A 19,826-nucleotide genomic window follows, 5' to 3' on the forward strand; every position below is an offset into this window, starting at 1 on the left:
CAGATGTTCACGTCTCTGGTTTCATGGAATAAACGGTTTATCTGGCCTCCACTCGATCCATTCGCCCGCCCTCAGTTGACCAGGTAGTGCCCCAGCACGCTCCTGATGGTGAACGTGGGACAGAGCAAAGGTGGCGCCTGGAGGCAGGTTGGTCACTGCGATGCTCCGGAGCCCCGGCCTGGCAGAGCCCGCAGCCTGTCTTGGGCATGCCTTCAGAGGCGCTGGCACTTGGCCAGAGCTGTTCTTGGGGGTTTCCTGATGCTGGAGAGGGCGGAGCTGCTGGAGTGGCCTTGGGGGTGCTGAGTCCTCTCTGGATGCCACCACACTCTCTGCTGTGGACCGTAGTAGGTCATCAGATGGCTGTGGTGGGGAGCTTGCTGAGAGGCAGTCCACCTGCCCACCACTCTCGGGGTCCCACCCCACCTGGTGCTGTGCTGATGCGGAAGAGCATGTGTGCAGCAGGCAGCATCCAACGGTGCGTGGCCACCTGCTGCAGGCCCAGGCGAGCTCGTGGGCACAGCTGGAGTAGGGCCTGGATCAGATCCTGGCACTCTGCAGGTGAGGACTCGTGGCTGACTTTACCCCACCCCCACCCCCGCCTACCTGTGCAGCCTGGCCTCTCACCTGCCCAGCCCATGCTCATCACATTCCTCTGCCTAAAGAGGAGGGGTTTGGAGGGGCTCTGCATGTCACTGATGGCACAGAGAGGAGGCAGCTTGCTCTGGGCAAGGACAGAGCTTGGCTTCCAGCTTAGGGGGGTGCCCCTGCCTTTCCTGCAGTCTGAGCTGGCACCCCCCCCCCCACTGAGCTTCCCCTCACCACAGCAGGTGGGGGTGGGATGGGTGTTGTGTACTAGGTGAGTCCTCGTTACCCCTTCCATGGCAGATAATGACCCTTCTGACTCGGGGCTCCTGCTGGGGTCTAGGAAGGACAGGGTGGCAGCGCTCACCTGGGGACAGGCCTGGTGGGAAGGCGGGGCCGCGGCGCATCAGGAGGACCATGCGGTGGGGCTGGTGCTCCTTGAAAGGCAGCTTCCCCGTCACCATGGCATAGAGGATGACGCCTCTGGGGGCAAGGGCACTTCAGGCATGCTCCCTCACCCCCTCCCCTGCCCCAGGGTCCTGCCCTGCTGGGGATGCCCATGGGGTGACACTCACAGACTCCACAGGTCGGCCTGCTCCCCACTGTACTTCTTGCTCATGAGGATCTCGGGGGCCGTGTAGGCCATGGAGCCGCAGAAGGTGCTCAGCAGTGTGTTCTTGAGCCCCAGCTGGCTGGCGAAGCCAAAGTCTGCGGGGAGGGGGGGGGAGTGGAATGGGCGAGGCTGCAGGAGGAGTGGGGACCAGAGAGAGGGCTCTAGAGCAGGGGTCCCCAAACTTTTTACACAGGGGGCCAGTTCACTGTCCCTCAGACCGTTGGAGGGCCGGACTATAAAAAAAACTATAAACAATTCCCTATGCACACTGCACATATCTTATTTTAAAGTAAGAAAACAAAATGGGAACAAATACAATATTTAAAATAAAGAACAAGTAAATTTAAATCAACAACTGACCAGTATTTCAATGGGAACTATAGGCCTGCTTTTGGCTAATGAGATGGTCAATGTCCAGTTCCATATTTGTCACTGCTAGCCGTAACAAGTGATATGACACGCTTCCAGAGCCGTGATGCGTGCATCCCGTGTCATTGGAAGTGGTACTGTACAGGAGCGATGCTGTGCTTTGCACCACCAATGAAAAAGGTGCCCCTTCCAGAAGTGTGGTGGGGGCTGGATAAATGGCCTCAGGGGGCCGCATGCGGCCCGTGGGCCGTAGTTTGGGGACCCCTGCTCTAGAGGGAAGGTTGTGGCCCTAGCCGGTTGGCTCAGTGGTAGAGCGTCGGCCTGGCGTGCAGGAGTCCCGGGTTTGATTCCCGGCCAGGGCACACAGGAGAAGTGCCCATATGCTTCTCCATCCCCCCCCCTCCTTCCTCTCTGTCTCTCTCTTCCCCTCCCGCAGCCAAGGCTCCATTGTAGCAAAGTTGAGGCCTGTGCGCTGAGGATGGCTCTATGGCCTCTGCTTCAGGTGCTAGAATGGCTCTGACTGCAGCAGAGCAACGCCCCAGATGGGCAGAGCATCGCCCCCTGGTGGGCATGCCGGGTGGATCCTGGTCAGTGTATGCGGGAGTCTGTCTGACTGCCTCCCCGTTTCCAACTTCGGAAAAATACAAAAAAAAAAAAGAAATAGAGGGAGGGTTGTGCTGTGGGCACGGGGTGTGGGAGTGGCTGCAGAGTGGCGGTGAGCAAGGGTGGGGCGGAGGCCTCCTGGGAGGGGTCACAATCAGCAAGGCTGGAGTCCTGTTTGGAGCAGACCAGTGCGGAGGTGGGCAGGGGCCTGGCAGAGACAGCAATGTGCAGGTTCTCCCGCACGCACGTGTGTACAGCTGGGGTCAAGAGTCAGGGAGGGCGGGGCCACCGGCGGGGCGGGGCCACCGGCTGCTCACCAGTCAGCTTCAGGAACCCTCTCTCGTCCAGTAGGATGTTCTCACACTTGAGGTCCCTGTGCGGGGAAGGGTAGGTGGGGCTGGCCTGGGTTCGGGTGGGCCTCCTCATGAAGGTAGGGGGCAGACTGGGCAGTACCCTCACCGGTGCACGACGCCCGAGTTGTGGCAGTGAGCCACGGCACTGACCAGCTGCCGGAACAGCCTGCGGGCTTCCTTCTCCTCCAGCCCCGGGCAGCAACGGCGGGCCGACATCGCATTGATGTGCTGCAGCAGGTCGCCGCCATCCGCCAGTTCCAGCACCAGGTAGCAGCGCTGGCTGCCCTGGTATGTCTCATACAGCTGCACCTGCAGGAACCCCACCAGCTTGTTACTGCCCCAAGGAGGGGCTGTCCAGTGCCCTGGATGGGGCTGTGAGGCTACAGAAGGGGGCGGGCCAGGGGGGTGGGCAGTGGGTATGGTGAGGGCTGGCACAGAGGATGGGACGGGTAGGGACAGACGTGGTGGTGTCTGCCCACCACATTCAGGTGCTTGTAGGTAGCATGGAGGGATGAGATCTCACGGGGCAGGAACTTGCGGGAGAATTCCACAGGGGCCTTGGCAGTGGAGATGATCTTGATCGCCACCTGCAAGAATGGACGGTGACCGCTGTGTGCAGACCACAGCCCTGCGGGGCAGAATGCGGCAGGACAGACAGGTCCTGTGTCTTTTGTGCACGTTGTTGAACTTGGCAGGGTAAGGTGGGGTGAGCAGAGTCCTGGGGGACATGGCTGACCTCCCCGCCCCGCCTGTAGATAGGCACTTCTGTGTTCAGGGGTTGGAGAACGCGGAATGGCCAGCCTGCGGGGGCGTTGGCCTCTGGGAGGATGCAGGACTGGGAGCTGAAGCGGCTGGGAGGTGCTGAAGCAGCTGAGTAGGGTCAGGACAGGGACAGCTGGGGCGGGGTTGGAGGGCAGCCCCGGTGAGCTGTCTCACCATGGTGTGGCGCTTGCCTCGCAGGTCAGAGGCCAGCCTGGGGTTGTGCTGAATGCGCTCCTGTGTGGCGTAGGCCAGGTAGACTTTGGAGAAGGCCCCAGAACCGATCTTCTTAGAGGAGAGCAGGTAGCCCTTGTCCCTGCACTCAAGCACCTGCGCCCTAAAGGTTCGCTGGTCCAGCTTTTGCCTGCCGCTGCCCTGCATGGAGGGCAGGGTGCTGTGGGAGGGGCTGGAGTTGTCCAGCTCACAGCCAGTTCTCGGGAGGAGGTGAGGGGACACAGCCGAGGCCTGAGATGTGTCAGAGGGAAAGGGATGTCAGGGCCACAGGAGGCTACGCGGGACTTGCGGCCTCTCACGGCTGCAGCCAAACTTTGGAAGTCTTGCTGGGACTGGGGCAGAGAGCTCAGGGTGGGAGGCTGGTATAGCCAAGGTCTGAGAAAGCAGGGGCAGGTTCTAGAATGGAGGGTTCTAGAGCTGCACCTGCATTGTGCCCTCAAAGGGAGTGTCCTGTCCCCAAGACCTGCCTGTCCTGAGAACATCTTGCTGGAACCAGCTCTGCCCTCCATGGGGCCCACTCTATGGCAAGAACCTCTTAAGGGTTAGAGCCAGGCTGAGGTCTTTGTGGGCCACCCCTGGATGTGGCAGGACCCGGAAGACCTTTGAAGAAGCTGGGGGTGGAGAATGAGCAAAAGAAGGCCAGCACAGTTTCTAAGGACATAAGGAAAGGAAAAGGACAACATATGGCCTGACCAGGCAGTGGCGCAGTGGATAGAGCGTCGGACTGGGATGCAGAAGACCCGGGTTCAAGACCCCGAGGTCGCCAGCTTGAGTGTGGGCTCATCTGGTTTGAGGAAAAGCCCACCAGCTTGAACCCAAGGTCGCTGGCTCCAGCAAGGGGTTACTCGGTCTGCTGAAGGCCCCCGGTCAAGGCACATATGAGAAAGCATTCAATGAACAACTAAGGTGTTGCAACTCGCAATGAAAAACTAATGATTGATGCTTCTCATCTCTCCGTTCCTGTCTGTCTGTCCCTGTCTATCCCTCTCTCTGACTCACTCTCTGTCTGTAAAAAAAAAAAAAAAAAAAAAAGACAACATATGCCAGCAACTGTTTCAACTGCATCTCTTGTCCTTGGGTGGCAGTTGGGTGGGGGGTGGGGGTGGGACAACACAGTGTCACTGCCTTCTTAGACACTTAGAAGCTTCTGCCTGGGCCAAGGCCTGCAGGAGGCCTTTCCCCCAGAGCTCTCTGCAGAAATAAGGACACATCCCCAAGGCAAGTTAGGCCCCAGCCAAGGTCCCGCTTAAACCTTGCAGCTCCAGGAGAGAGCAGCCAATATGACCCTGCCTTCTCTGGTCCTCAAGAGTCTTCTGGAAGCACTGTTACCATCGGAGTGGCAGGTGACACTGAGTGCCCGCTGCATGCCAGGTGCCACGTGAAGCAGTCACAGTAGCTGCCACTTTCACCTCCCACAGACTGTGCCTGACAGGCCGTGAGCATCCAGAATCTCAAACTGGAGCACAACCAAGTGATACCCATTTTACGGGTGACAGAACTGAGGCCCAAATGTGCACATGACCTGCGTGGCACAGAGGCTGTGGACTGGAGTGCCCTACAGGGCCTGGGTCATGGTGGAGGCTTGGTGTCTGGACTTAACTTGTCCCCCACTGAGGTTCACGGTGGGTGTGGTGTGCCTGCCACTGGGAAGGCCTGGGAGTGTTCCGCTGAGGTTCTTTTTCTCATCCCTCTTAGACTGTGAGCTACTCAAGAGCAAGCCTTATGTTTGCTATTTCCTTGCTCACTCACAGCCTGTGTCTGGCAAAGTGCCTGGAACATAGAAAATGTGGACAAATGAACTGGTTTGTTGCTGACCTGGGGGGTTAGTTAGGTTAAGAGCAACTACTCCAGCCCTGGCCGGTTGGCTCAGCGGTAGAGCGTCGGCCTAGCATGCGGAGGACCCGGGTTCGATTCCCGGCCAGGGCACACAGGAGAAGCGCCCATTTGCTTCTCCACCCCTCCGCCGCGCTTTCCTCTCTGTCTCTCTCTTCCCCTCCCGCAGCCAAGGCTCCATTGGAGCAAAGATGGCCTGGGTGCTGGGGATGGCTCTGTGGCCTCTGCCTCAGGCGCTAGAGTGGCTCTGGTCACAACATGGCGATGCCCAGGATGGGCAGAGCATCGCCCCCTGGTGGGCGTGCCGGGTGGATCCCGGTCGGGCGCATGCGGGAGTCTGTCTGACTGTCTCTCCCTGTTTCCAGCTTCAGAAAAATGAAAAAAAAAAAAAAAAAAAAAAAAGAGCAACTACTCCAGCCTAACCTGTGCTGGTGCAGTGGATAGAGATTCGACCTAGAATGCTGAGGTCACCAGTTTGAAACTCCAGACTTGCTTGGTCAAGGCACATATAAGAAGCAATCAATGGCCTGACCTGTGGTGGCGCAGTGGATAAAGCATCGACCTGGAAATGCTGAGGTCGCCAGTTTGAAACTCTGGGCTTTCCTGGTCAAGGCACATATGGGAGTTGATGCTTCCAGCTCCTCCCCCTGTCTCTCTCTCTGTCTCCCTCTCTCTCCTCTCTAAAATGAATAAATAATAAAAAAATTTAAAAAAATATTTAAAAAAAGGAGCAATCAATGAATAACTAAAGTGAATCAACTACGAGTTAATACTTTTTCCTCCCTCCCTTCCTCCCTCCCTCTCTCCTCTCTCTAAGAATCAATAAATAGCCTGACCCGGTGGTGGCACAGTGGATAGAGCATCAGACTGGGATGTAGAGGGCCCAGGTTCAAAACTCAGAGGTTGCCAGCTTGAGCGCAGGCTCATCTGGCTTGAGTGCAGGGTCTCAGGCTTGAGTGTGGGATCATAGACATGACCCCATGGTCGCTAGTTTGAGCCCAAAGATCGCTGGCTCAAGCAAGGGGTCACTTAATCTGCAGGAGCTCCTGGTCAAGGCACATAGGAGTGGGCAATCAATGAACAACTAAAGTGCTGCAATGAAGAATTCAAAGAATTGATGTTTCTCATCCTTCTTCTTCCTGTCTGTCTGTCCCTATCTGTCCCTCTCACTAAAAAAATAAATATCAATACATAAAATATATTTTTTAAATACTTTATTTATTGGCTTTACAGAGACAGGAGAGAAAGGGGAGCATGGAATGGGAAGTATCAACTCATAAGTTGCTTCATGTTAGTTGTTCATTGTTTGCTTGTTGTATGTGCCTTGACCAGGGAAGCCCAGGGTTTCGAATCAGCAACCTTGGCATTCCAGGCCGAAGGTTTATCCACTGTGCCACCACAGGCCAGGCAATAAATAAAATCTTAATAAAAAGGCAACCATTCCAGGTATTCCAAGCAGAGGGGATTTAAGGTGGGGTTGCTGAAGAAGGGCCCTGTCTAGAGCTACAGCAGCACTGTGGGTGGCTGAGCCACTGCCCGCACCCCTCTTGTACTCCTTGAGCACCCATCACACACCGGGCTTGGTACTGAGCACTTGGGAACAAATCGCAGACACGGGCCTTTTACAGAGCTCGCTACTGTAGAAGGGGAATTTAATAAAGTTAGAGACAGCTGTCAGGTGTGCTGGGCAGTTGGTGTGCTTGAGGACTGAAGTCCAGCTGAGGCTGGGGAGGGGGCAGGCCATGCTGGGCACTGGCCATGGGGAACATAGAGCAAGCCGTCCATGGGTGAGCTTAGAAGAAGCCTCCTGTCTTCCCTCCCTGGCAACTTGCACATGCCTTAGTTAACCCTTCCCCCCTCCAGCCTGGTGGTGATAGTGCTGGGTGGGGTTGGGGCTCTTCCTGAGGGCTCAGTCCCATCTAGCCATCTGAGTTCTGTCTCATCTTTGGACTCCACCCCTAAAACAAAACAAAACAAAACAACCCCCCAGAACAGGCTGAAGCCCTTCTCTCTGTGGAAGAATGTCTCCTCCCACTGTTCAGCTGCCACCTGGCTCCAGTACTGACCTCGGGGGCCCAGTTTGCCACCCTTGCACCCTTGCCCACAGCTCTCTGCAGACCCAACCTGCGCCAAAGACCCAGATACTTGTTACACCGTGAATGCAGTGCTGCTAGCTACTCTGTCCTCAGAATGCGCCGTTCACTTCCTGAGCTTCTGAAGCATCAACCCTCCTTTATTTTGGGCTGTGAACCCGTCCAGGCGAGTTCAGCTCAGGGGTCTTTGCAGGGAGAGGTCAGTGTCTGCCAAGAAAGCAGTCTCCTCTCCCAAACCAGAGTTGTGTCCCTTGACAACACTTTGTTATGCCTTATGGATAGTTTACTTGCTTACAGTCTGCCTATCCAGATCCCAAGGTCCTGAAAGCAGAGACAGACATGCTCCTCCTGATTCTCCTGGTCTGCGGCAGACTGAATACATATGTGCCTCCCGTGTGCATGTGCGTGTGTACCCGTTCGCAGAAAGGTCGGAGGCCCCGGGGTCTCCGGTCTTTGTTGGGTGTTCAGTATGTGTGTTTATGTGTGAGCGATATAGAGCCTAGTGCCCGTGGGCGTCCAGGTTGGGTCCAGCCGGCATTGTACCTGTTTGCCGGGGGACCGGCTTTGGGCGCAGTGGTGCCCCGAGGCCGCGTCTCCGATAGGTCCTGGGCTGCGTGGGGCGGTGTCTGTGTACGGGGGTCGTGTTGATGGGGACACCCAGGAGAATAGGAGAGAAGACTGCGTTCAGCGTGGAGCAAGACGGACGGTGCTCCTCGCGCCTGTGCAGTGCCCCGCCGAACCGCTGCTGGATGGAGCCTAACAGTCTAGTTGAGCAGTCCAAGCGCGGCGCGGGCGGGGCCGAGTGCGAGGCAGAGTTTGCGCAGAACAGCTCGCTGGGGGTGGCGGGGTCCGGTGGGCGGGGCGCAGAGAGCGATGAGGGCCTCCGACCAATGAACACAGAGATAGTGTGGGGGCGGGCCCGGGCAGCCGCGCGCGGGGCCTCGGTTGGTGGAGGGCGCAGCCGGGGCGGGCTCAACTCGCGCGCGGCCCCGCCCACTTCGGCGCGCGGCTGGGCGGGAGGGCTGTGTCTTGGGCCGCTGCTGCGGCTCCTCCTCAGGTAAACGGCGGGCGGCGACCGGGTGCCTGTGGCGCTCGCTCGGGGAGGCGGCCCTCGGGGAAGCCGGAGCCTGAGAGCTGCAGGGCGGGGGCTGGGGGCGGGGGGCGCCGGAGGCCGAGTCAGGGGGCCGCCTCCCCAAGGTCACCGGGTGCGCGCGGGGGAGGGTCCGGGCGTCGGGGCGCGGGGCCCGCCCTCCTTACCCCCAGCGGCGCAGGTGCGTCCAGGTCCCCACGGGGCCTGTGTGCCGCGTCGCCACCCGGAAGAGAGGCTCGCTCGCCCGCTTCCTCCGGCCGGCCCCTCCCAGGGCGGGACGCGGGCGGCCGGTGCTCGTCCTCGGCCTGGAGGGCACGAGGTCCTCGGTCCTATAGGGTCCGTCACCGCCCTGGAGGGCTTGCGGGGGTACAGGGTCCGCGACCCCGCTCCCCGCTCCCCCCCCTGCGGGGGTCCTCTTGATGGGAAGCTGTGCCCGAGCCGTGAGAGCCACAGAGCTCGGAGTACCCTTTCCCTTGGACGTGAAAAGGAGGGGACACGGGGCAGGCAGGGAGGCTTTGTCCCAAGTCACGAGGGTTCTTGGTGACAGAGTGTGGGCGGTGAAGCCGGCAGGCCCACGGGGGAGCCCAGATCTCGGGCAAGGGGAGAGCTGACCGGTGCTTGGCCAGCCCTCGGTCCCTGGGCCTGCATTTGGGTTTTGATTTTCCTGCGGCTGCGTAGGTTCTGCGGGTAGGTGCAGCAGCGTTAGGGCCGGAGGAGAGGGCTCTGCAGGCGTGGGCAATTCCCACCTGCACACTTGCAGGGGGTTTCCCTTTGCTAGTCCCCCACCTCCACCCCGGGGACCCAGGAGTGGTGGCGTTTCAAATGCAGTGAATGAAGCAAGCACAACGGGGTGTGGGAGGGGGCAAAGGGCTCTCGCCGGTGGGGAAACCAGAGGAGTGGCCCTGCGTGGGGATGTCAGCTGGGGCGACGACTGTCTGGGGACCGGGACAAGCAGGGTCAGGGTTGAGGCTGTCTTTGAGGGGACAGTCCGGAGGCAGGGGCCATTTTGGGGTAGATGTGGAGAAGGAGGTTCATGAAGGCAGCATAGTAGGTATGGAAGAGAGGTGAGGAACAGGACAGGGGTGGTGCTGATGACGTAGTGACATGGGATGATGTCAGGGGGGAAGATGGTGAGCTGAGTGTCGGGACTGGAGGGTTTGAGTGGCAGCGAGTGGTCCAGGTGATGATGCCCAGCAGGCACTGGGCCTCAGGAGACCATGTGGGAATCCTCAAGGGACACTTCAGGTTCAAGTTGATTGTGACCAATGGTACTACAGTTCCAGTTCCAGCAGCTAGGGGGCCAGGGAGGCCACAGTCAGGATCTTTATCCTAGGCCTGGGGCTGTCCTGGCGCAAGTCAGCAGGTGTTTCTGGTCTCACTTTGGTGTTAGACTGGAACGACCTGAAAGTCAAGCCATCTTGGTTACCTTGACACCAATGCTCAGGTTGCTGTGTCTGATTCGCTCATTCAGACCAGCCTCTTGCTGTTCTCACTCCCCAGGGACACCAGAGGACCAGAGGTGGAGCCCATGGGGCGCCTGTTTGCTCACATCAGGGCCGGCCCATGTGCCTGGAAGCAGGTGTCTGCTCCTAGATTTTAGACGCAGGGTCATCTGAGGCCCATGTGAGGCATCGGTGTCTGCCTCTGATCAGCAGCCCCACATCTCTGAGCCCCTTCACAAGCTGTCACTTGATCTCCAGGTAGGAGCTTTAGGGATGCCCTGTGGCTTTTGTGCACTCTTGGCCAGTGCTCCAGGAATTCTGGCTGCTGGACATCATGAGAAATGTGCTTTCTCCACGGAGCTGGAGGGCCACCTGGTTTTGGGGGTTTGCCTGTGAACGCAGTGACACAGCTTGGGATGGCTTGTGTGGAGCAGCCATGTGTCAGGAGCCTGTGAGGCATGAGTGACAGCCCCATTTCTTGCTGATGACTCTGGAAGTGGATTCCTGCTCTGGCTCCAGTGTTACAAGGGAACATCACCTATGAGGAAAAGTCAGGAGGGCCTGCGGTGTGGCTGGGACATCCCCTTGACCCTGATCTGCATCCTGACTTCCCAGTTTCCCCATACGCACCGGCCCTTAGACCAGTGGTAGTCAACCTGGTCCCTACGGCCACTAGGGGGCGCTCCAGCTTTCATGGTGGGCGGTAGCGGAGCAACCAAAGTATAAATAAAAAGATAGATTGAACTATAGTAAGTTGTTTTATAAAGATTTATTCTGCCAAACTTAGCGAAAATCCAACATAAAGTACTTGGTAAGTAATTATTATTATATGCTTTAACTTGTTGTAACTCTGCTTTATAAATGTTATAAAGTAAAGTTACTTCCCTACTTTATAAATCACCATTACTGTGGAACTGGTGGGCGACTAGAAAATTTTACTACTAACAGATACAAAAGTGGGTGGTAGGTATAAAAAGGTTGACTACCCCTGCTCTAAACCATCTCACAGCTGCCTCTGGGCTCTGGTGCATGTGGCCTCGGGCTCAGTGCAGTTAGTCTGGTTCCTCTGCTAGCCTGTGCCTTGTCCTGTGGCAGTGGTGACACGCTAGGATGTTGTAATGTAGTTTAATAACTACACTATTAAATTAGTTGGATGCATGCTGAGTCCAGGTGAGTGAGGAGGAAGTTGGTTCTTGACTCACTCATGTATCTGCTGCAGAGAAGGAAGACCTGGCCCCATGACCTAGCTATGGAGTGGAACTGGTGGGAGCCAGTCCTGTTTGAATCCTGCCCCATCACTAACTAGCTACTAACTAACGGTGTGTTTCTCAGACCCACTCAGCCACATGGATGAAAGGAGATGGTGCCTGGCTGGGCAGTCAGTGTCAGTACCTTCCGGCAGGACACAGGCACCTTCCAGAACCTGTCTCTGCTTTCCCCTGTGGGGTGTGCCCCTCAGTTTGCCCTCAGTGTGCTCACAGGACTGTCCACGGAGGGCAGGGTCGGTGCTGCTATCCCAAGTGTCAAGCCTCAGTGTGCACACTGCCTGGGGCAGAGGCAGCCCACCGGACCTTGCAAGATTTGCTCAGCTGTGTTTCCAGTTTTTATTTATTTTAAATGTTTATTTTAACGATTTCATATGTTTATCTATTTTTAGTGAGGGAGACAGAGAGAGGGACAGACAGACAGACAGGAAAGGAGAATGATGAGAAGCATCAATTCTGTGTTGTGGTTCTTTAGTCGTTCATTGATTGCTTTCTCATATGTGCCTTGACCAGGGGGCTGCAGCTGAGCCAGTGACCCCCTTGCTCAAGCCAGCGACCTTGGGCTTAAACCAGTGACCTTAGGTTTCAAACCTGGGACCTCAAGCATCCCAGGTCGACACTATCCACTGCACCAACTCCTGGTCTGGCCTATTACTCTTGAGCTCATGATGGGATGTGGCTAAAGCCTGGGAACTATTTGATTCTTTCAGGTCTTGCTTTTAGCTTTGTTAGCTGAAACCAGAATTGGTGTTTAGTCTGGGGTTCATTTTACTTCTTGACAAAGGCAAATCTCTTTTGTGCGCTCTTCCTATTGCCCTGAGAGTTCTGGTGCTTCTCCCTCTAGCTACCTGGAGGTCCAGGTGTTTTTTTGCTCACTGTCTGGGTGGCTCTTTCCTCGGCCTTGGGTGGTTTCTTTTCAAACATGGTGTTATCTATGGGTGCTGTAACAAATAACCACAAACACAGGGGCTTAAGCAGCAGAGATTTATTATCTTACAGTCCTTGAGGTCCGCAGTCTGCCCTGGATCCCAGCAGGCAAAGATCTAGGAGCAGGAGGGCTGTGCTCCTGGGGAGGATCTGTTTCCTGCTTTTTTAGGTTGCTGGCATAATTTTGTTCTTTGTGTATGTGGGACCATAATCTCCATTTGTTTGCTGTCTAGCTAAGGGCTGTCCCCAGCGTCTATAGGCCATCCACGGGCCTTGGCCCAGGACCTCCTTCCTGTGTCTCCAAAGCCAGCGTGGAGGGTTGGGTTCTTCCCGTGCTTTGAAAGTCCCCCCCATCTCTGGGATTGGTTATCTGCTTTTTTTTTCTTAATTTTTATTTATTGATTGATTTTTTAGAGAGAAAAGGGGAGAGAGAGAGAAACATCAGTTTGTTGTTCCACTTATTTATGCATTCATTGGTTCATTCTTGTATGTGCCCTGACCAGGGATCGAACCTGCATCCTTGGCGTATCAGGATGATGCTCTCAGCAACTGAGTGACCTGATCAGGGCCGGGTTGTCTACTTTTGAGGACTCTTGTGATTAGGCTGGTCTCGCACATAATCCAGGGAATCTCCTCACCTCAATCAGTACACTTAATCCCATCTGCTAGATCTCTTTGGCTGTGTAACGTAACATAGCCAAGGGTTCTGGAGAGGAGGGCGTGGGCATCTTTGAGAACATTGTTCTACTACTGCTCAGTGAAGCAGCTGAGTGACCAGGGGACCCCGTGTAGGTCTCTGGAATTCTCTCTGGTCCTAGAGCCTGAAGAGTCCAGCAGGACCTAGGTCTTCGTAGACTCTTCCAGTCCATCTGCTCAGCTCAGGTGTATTGCTGCTCAGCGTGAGTGTGCCCTGTAGGCCGGTGAGCTAGAGTGACCTCGGGCTTCCCTGCCCTTCACGCCTAATGTCCATCACCCTGACAACTGCAGTTTCATGTGTTTTGTCTAGTTTTCCAGTTTGGGAGGACAAATCCGTCCATTACTTCCATGGGGCTGGGAGCTGAGATCTTCTTATGCTTATCTATTTTTGTTTGCCCCCGTTTGAGTTGGGGGAGCGGAGCGCTTTGTTCTCCCATCACAGGCCTTCCCAACAGGGTGGAGTTGGAGCTGGCTTAGCCTTTGTTTTGTTGGAGGCATGGAGGATAGGTAGCTGTGGCTTCTCGTAGGGCACAGCCTCTGCCAGCGGCACACTGCTCACCTCCTAGACTCAGACAAGGTCTGGGAACCTTGGGTTCCACATAAAGGTGTCCTTGCCTTTTAGAAGTGTATTCTGTGGGCTCTTTCTGGAACGTCATGCTGTGGTGTTTTCCCTCCTCCTGATCCTGGGGTTTAGGGTTTTTGCCTTCTCCTTGCTCTGCCCAAATGGAATACGTGGTTTTTTTTTGTTTGTTTGTATTTTTCCGAAGCCGGAAACGGGGAGGCAGACAGACTCCCGCATGCGCCCGACCGGGATCCACCTGGCATGCCCACCAGGGGGCGATGCTCTGCCCATCTAGGGCGTCGCTCTGTTGCAACCAGAGCCACTCTAGCGCCTGAGGCAGAGGCCATGGAGCCATCCTCAGCACCCAGGCCATCTCTGCTCCAATGGAGCCTTGGCTGCTGGAGGGGAAGAGAGAGACAGAGAGGAAGGAGAGGGGAGGGGTGGAGAAACAGATAGGCACTTCTCCTGTTTGCCCTGTCCGGGAATCGAACCCAGGACTCCTGCACTCCAGGCCGACGCTCCGCCACTGAGCCAACTGACCAGGGCCGGAATACGTGTTTTTACTTCTTGTTTTCCTTGTAACTTTTAGATGCTTTTCTGGAAGAAAGTGGAAACACCCCATGGATGCCACCCTCTTCAAACCAGAGTCTTCTCCATCTGCTTCCTGTCTGCCTGGAATTCTTAGAAGTTTCTGGTCTGCTAATTTTATCTTCCTTGTTTTCTAGTGCTCTGGTGGGTTTCATCTCTTAAAACGCGCCTCTCTCCTGTCATTTCTCTGAGGTCTCGATGACGGGTGAATGTGTGGGACCCATCTGCTGTCTTCAACGGGAATTCTCACTTGTCTGTAATTCCCCACCTCCCCACCATCACATGGTTTTTCACTTTGCCTCTTCCTGCGTGTGCACAGCCACATGGTCAGGGCGTTTCTCCTTTGCTATCTGGGTTTTTTCAAAGAATGAAGGAGTGATGGTCTCACCTGCGAATAGAGGTGAAGCAGGTGGCTGCCACACTGAGGGCCTGGCCTCTCTGACTTTATAGCTCTTTGGAGAGTATGACATAGGCCCTTGGGTGTGTGCATGCAATGGAGATGAGAGGCCCTTGCATGGCTGATGGACTTTCTTTGTAAGTGGTGCTTGGAGGCACCTGATGTTTGAAAGCTGCCATTCTTCAATCCCATGGCTGTTTGGACCCATGGTGTCAGGTGCTTGCCAACCCACCAGCTCCCTGTGCTGCCCATCTAGCCTCTCTCAGCCCCCAGAGGCTCATTTAATTTGTGCTAGAATTCTCGAGGTGGGGAATTCTGGCCCTGCGGGGTTCTGGTCCCTGCTCTTGGGCCTCAGGCTTCCTGGCCATGCACAGACCGCCCCCCGCCAGGACTCCAGGCCTTAGGACATGTTGTCCTCTGTTCTCCAGAGTGAAGGCAGGTGCTGTAGGTGGAGGCAGTGACCACATTTGTCCAGGGATGGTGTCCCGTGGGACCGTAGGTGCCGGGCAGGGAGAGCAGGGACCCATGAAGAGGACTGCGTCTTTCCTCCTGGGCAGGCAGCCAAAGTGTGGGAGAGACCGTCAGCCAGAAGGACTTGTTTACGTCGAATGCTTTACGCAGACATGGTGACTGCCTATAACTGAGGAGGCTTATGAATTCTGTGTTGTGCTTTGGTTACTAAAGGTTTGAGAAAGTGCTATCCATGATCACACGGGCGAGAAGAAGCCAAGACCATCGCGATGACCAGGTCCTGCGTGAAGAGTAAGTGTGTGCAGTGGGCGGGCGCTGCACCGTTCCTGTCCTCCAGCACTGGGGCTGAGTCCTCAGACCTGCCTGAGCACATGCATGGGCTTTGTTACTGCAGAGCTGTCCACCATCCTGCTGGACGCCATCACCGACAAGGACCCTCTGGTGCAGGAGCAAGTGTGCAGTGCCCTGTGCGCCCTCGGAGAGGCGCAGCCGAAGGACACGCTCAGCACCTGCGAAGAGCACCTGCGGCAGCATGAGAAGGTGTGAGATCAGGCGCCGCCCGCCCTTCCAGGGGTGGGGCTGCGAGCACGGGGCTGGTTCTGCAGGGAGGGGCTGGTGCCCCACGCACCGGCAGAAAGCTGCACCTGTGATTCCGAGCTCTCTCCAGGCCGGAGATGGGGGGGGATTCCCAGGACAGATGACTCACCTGGTCTTGTGGCCAAGGCCCAGTGTTGCCATCCCCTTTTACTTACGGCCTGGAGACTGGACGGCTCTCCCTGCCAGTCTGTCGTCCCCCTCAAGGGAGAGAAAGCAATTTCTCGTCAATTACAATATCAGGAACACATGGACAAAGGGGTGAGAGGCGGGCACACTCTCCAGAGACGGGCTGCAGAGGAGACCAGGGCCGCACCTCGTTGCTTTCCTGCTGACTTTGCTAACCTGTCAGAGGTGTGACAGGCTCTAGGGACTGCCTGTTGGCTATACAGTGAGTGGTCCCCCCTTATCAACACTGGTACGTCCCCAGACCCCCAATGGGTGCCTGAATCCTAGATGGTATTGAACCCTATATATACTGGTTTTCTCCTGTATATACATACCTTTCTGCTTAATGGAAGCACCTATAGCTTCTCTTCGGCATACTGGAAGTGTCAGCATCACTATTGTGCTTTGGGGCCCTTACCCAGGAAAATAAGGGTGACTTGAACACGGGCACTGTGACACCGTAACAATCGATCTCCTAACCAGCGGCTACTTAGTGGCTAACGAGTGGGGAGCGTATGCACTGTGGAGGCGCTGGACAGAGGTAGGACCCACACCCTAGGCAGGGCAGAGACTCCATCACTACTCAGACCGGGCCACCCAGGGACGGCAGAAGTCCACCACTCACCGTCCGCTCGTGGTTGGGCTGCAGAGACCACTTTGGCCCTTCTGAAGATCACGTGCCCCTTTGATGTGTGAGGCATTAAATAGTTCCTGAGGGCCAGGAGGAATGCTCCCGTGTGGGGACAGAGAGGGGTGATGATGTTTTGAGTTACCCCATAGAGGATGTGAGAGGCTCTGGCAGGCGGCCTGGGCACTTGCTCCCCTTCCAGGCCCTTCTTGGATGGTCTCTCCCCTCAGCTGGCGCACCCATACCGCACGATGATCCTGAGGACCATGGAAACGGTAGTGAGCAATCACATAAGTGAGTTGGACAAGGACATGGCCAGGGCCATCATCCTCCTGGCCTCCAGCGAGATGACCAAGGCAAAGGTATGTGGGGTTCCGGCCGAGCCCCCTCCCTGGCCTGCTGGCCGCGGGCCAGGCTCAGGAGCCTCCTCCCCAGGCCTCTCTGCCCCAGCCCCGCGGGCCAGGCTCAGGAGCCTCCTCCCCAGGCCTCTCTGCCCCATCCCCTCGGGCCAGGCTCAGGAGCCTCCTCCCCAGGCCTCTCTGCCCCAGCCCCGCGGGCCAGGCTCAGGAGCCTCCTCCCCAGGCCTCTCTGCCCCATCCCCTCGGGCCAGGCTCAGGAGCCTCCTCCCCAGGCCTCTCTACCCCAGCGAGCCTCCTCCCCTGGCCTCTCTACCCAGCCCCTCGGGCCAGGCTCAGGAGCCTCCTCCCCAGGCCTCTCTGCCCCATCCCCTCGGGCCAGGCTCAGGAGCCTCCTCCCCAGGCCTCTCGACCCCATCCCCTCGGGCCAGGCTCAGGAGCCTCCTCCCCAGGCCTCTCTGCCCCAGCCCCGCGGGCCAGGCTCAGGAGCCTCCTCCCCAGGCCTCTCGACCCCATCCCCTCGGGCCAGGCTCAGGAGCCTCCTCCCCAGGCCTCTCTGCCCCATCCCCTCGGGCCAGGCTCAGGAGCCTCCTCCCCAGGCCTCTCTGCCCCATCCCCTCGGGCCAGGCTCAGGAGCCTCCTCCCCAGGCCTCTCTACCCAGCCCCGCGGGCCAGGCTCAGGAGCCTCCTCCCCAGGCCTCTCGACCCCAGCGAGCCTCCTCCCCAGGCCTCTCGACCCCAGCGAGCCTCCTCCCCAGGCCTCTCTACCCAGCCCCTCGGGCCAGGCTCAGGAGCCTCCTTCCCAGGCCTCTCTGCCCCAGCCCCTCGGGCCAGGCTCAGGAGCCTCCTCCCCAGGCCTCTCTGCCCCAGCCCCTCGGGCCAGGCTCAGGAGCCTCCTCCCCAGGCCTCTCTGCCCCAGCCCATTAGGGTGTGGGTTTGTGCCCAGCTGCCTCGGGGTTGGCCCCCTGGGTCCTGTGCCCTGACTATCTTGGGTGGGCAGGGTCACCCTGTCACTTCAGAAGGGATGCTGAAGCAGAAAGAAAACTTCTAAGTTCTCTGGGTGAATGTAGAGGCAACTGTTCCCGCATCCTGGTGTTTGGGGGACAGAGCCAGGCTCAGCTTGACTCTCTTCTCCCAGGGCTGTGCTCCTTCACCCACAGGTGGAGGGGGTGCACTGGCCCCTGTGGGAGGTGGCCTGGCTTGAGGTCTCTGACAGGCGCTCACTGGGGGGGCCTGAGCACAGTGGGACTGAGGACAGGGTGTGTCGTTTTTGCCTCTTGGGTGGCTGCAGGATGAGGGTGCACATCCTTTCCCTTCCTGATGCGTCAGATCATGTTTTCTTTGGGGTGCAGGACTTGGTGTGTGACTGGCAGCAGGCTGCCAGCAGCGTCCTTGTGTCGGTGGGGAAGCGCTTCGTTGGCATGGTGATGGAGGAGATGCTCAGCAAGTTCCAGCCCGGGGTCCTGCCACACTGTTTCGTGTTGCAGACATTGGCCAACCTCTCTGTCTCCAATGGTAAGTGGCCGCTTGGCCTTGACCCCCTTCCCCCCGTGTTCTCAAGTGAGCCGTGAGATGCTCCAAGCCCCATGGGCAGTTCCATGTGTCTCAGCAGCTTCTCCTCCCACCCCAGGCTGAGCAGAAGGAGCCCACAGCCCTGCAGCATGCGGGTGGGCACAGGGAGTGGGGGAAACGGGAGGGGCACCGCAGGGCCTCTGACATACACCTGTTGCAGTGTTCGGCATGGTGCCCTTCCTGACGTCTGTCCTGAGCACCATGCTGCCCATGCTGGGCATGGCCAAGCACGACACCATGAGGGTGGTATTCTGCTGTGGTAAGCTGGGGCCTCCAGGGCAAGTGGGCTCTTCACAGGGCAGGGGCTGGGCGCTGCCTGCTCATTCCTGGGACGTTTGTCTCTGGGGCCCCTTTGTATGGGGTCACGGGGTTCTTCAGGCCACAGGAGGAGAGCAGGATAGTAAGAGGAAGGTGGCTGTCTTCTCCCTGTCTGTTCTCTTCTGTGAGGACGTGGTCCTATTAGATGAGGGCTCACCCAACCCCACTCTGACCATGTTTTAGCTAATTGCACCTGCAAAGACCTGTTCCCAAGAAAGGTCCCATCCTAAGGTCTGGGAAGGACATGAACTTGGGGAACAGTGTTCACCTGGTGTAGTCTCAGAGTCTCGGCTTGGCCAGTGTGCTGGGCGGTCGTGGGTTTGGAAGGGAAAGGACGCAGATTAGGTGTGAAGCCTGCAGCTACTTGCTGCTCCCTGCTTGGGTCACCACAGCCCTGCAGCGCTTCAGCGAGAGTACCCTTGAGTACGTGGCCAACCTGGACCAAGCCCCAGACCCCACGGTCAGGAAGGATACCTTTGCCTCTGACATCAGCAGTGCCTACGACATCCTCTTCCACCAGTGGCTGCAGAGCCGTGAAGCCAAGGTGTGCCTCACCTTATTGACCACCCTCTGCCCCGCTGAGCCTGCCCACCTGGATCCCCTCCTACCTCCTGGGCATCATCTATTCTGTAGGGAGGGGAGGGAGCCATGTGTATACATGTGTCCCCATCCCAGTGCCCTGCAATCAGGAGGTGGGGTTCTTGCTGGGGAGTAGACGTGCCCTGTGCTGTCTAACCTGCTGGTCGCCACAGAGTGAGCTGCTTTCTGAGCTCTAGTTGCCAAGGAGACCACTTCCCATCCCCACCCTCTGCTGCCTGAGGGGAGGGCTGGGGTGTGATGACAGCATGTGGCCTGGCCCCTTTAGGATCCCATCACGGGGTACCCTGGTTTCCTTCCATCAGCCCTGGGTTTTTGGTGAGTGGGCTCTTGGCTGCTGTCCCTTGTGGGCTGTGAGCATTGTCATACTGGTTTGTGTCACTGCCCCCTCAGCTCCGGCTCGCCGTGGTGGAGGCCCTGGGGCCCATGAGCCACCTGCTGCCCAGCGAGAAGCTAGAGGAGCAGCTCCCCAAGCTCCTGCCCGGAGTCCTTGCCCTCTATAAGAAGCATGCTGAGACTTCCCATGTGTCCAAGGTGCAGGGCTCAGCCCAGGGTCTGATCTGGAGCAGCCGTCTCCAGTGGGAGCAGGAGTGGCCCAGAGAGCCCCTAAGATTCGGGGGGGGGGGGACTGATCACACTCTCACATCTGCCCTACACTGCACAGAACCAGGAATCTACCCCACTCGTCTCATGCCATGGCCCCTTTCTGATTCCTC

At 57.5% G+C, this 19,826-nt stretch overlaps 2 protein-coding genes across 10 annotated transcripts in view; one reads left to right on the forward strand and one right to left on the reverse strand.

Moving 5' to 3' along the window:
• Nucleotides 1-12: 12 nt before the first annotated feature.
• Nucleotides 13-8,282, reverse strand: LOC136401485 (testis-specific serine/threonine-protein kinase 5-like). The gene is made up of 9 exons (XM_066379816.1): nt 7,983-8,282; nt 3,457-3,744; nt 3,000-3,107; nt 2,627-2,829; nt 2,485-2,540; nt 1,158-1,290; nt 950-1,065; nt 424-552; nt 13-332 (listed from the first exon to the last, which is right to left on the reverse strand). Exons 2-9 carry the CDS (start codon nt 3,658-3,660, stop codon nt 22-24), a joined length of 1,260 nt encoding a protein of 419 aa, XP_066235913.1. The 5' UTR covers nt 3,661-3,744; nt 7,983-8,282; the 3' UTR covers nt 13-21.
• Nucleotides 8,283-8,421: 139 nt separating this feature from the next.
• MROH1 (maestro heat like repeat family member 1) overlaps nt 8,422-19,826 on the forward strand; it is a 53,124-nt gene continuing 41,719 nt past the window's right edge. For 3 of the 9 annotated variants that reach the window (XM_066379747.1, XM_066379754.1, XM_066379755.1), the window contains exons 1-9: nt 8,422-8,496; nt 14,011-14,115; nt 15,091-15,168; nt 15,272-15,417; nt 16,498-16,629; nt 17,976-18,138; nt 18,356-18,454; nt 18,906-19,057; nt 19,504-19,644. In XM_066379747.1, the coding sequence (XP_066235844.1) occupies nt 15,147-15,168; nt 15,272-15,417; nt 16,498-16,629; nt 17,976-18,138; nt 18,356-18,454; nt 18,906-19,057; nt 19,504-19,644 (855 nt within the window). In that variant the 5' untranslated portion in view covers nt 8,422-8,496; nt 14,011-14,115; nt 15,091-15,146. The other 6 variants (XM_066379748.1, XM_066379750.1, XM_066379749.1 and 3 more) reach the window with 6 other exon arrangements.

Source organism: Saccopteryx leptura, chromosome 3 (genome assembly GCF_036850995.1).
Source record: "Saccopteryx leptura isolate mSacLep1 chromosome 3, mSacLep1_pri_phased_curated, whole genome shotgun sequence".
Lineage (NCBI taxonomy): Eukaryota > Metazoa > Chordata > Mammalia > Chiroptera > Emballonuridae > Saccopteryx > Saccopteryx leptura.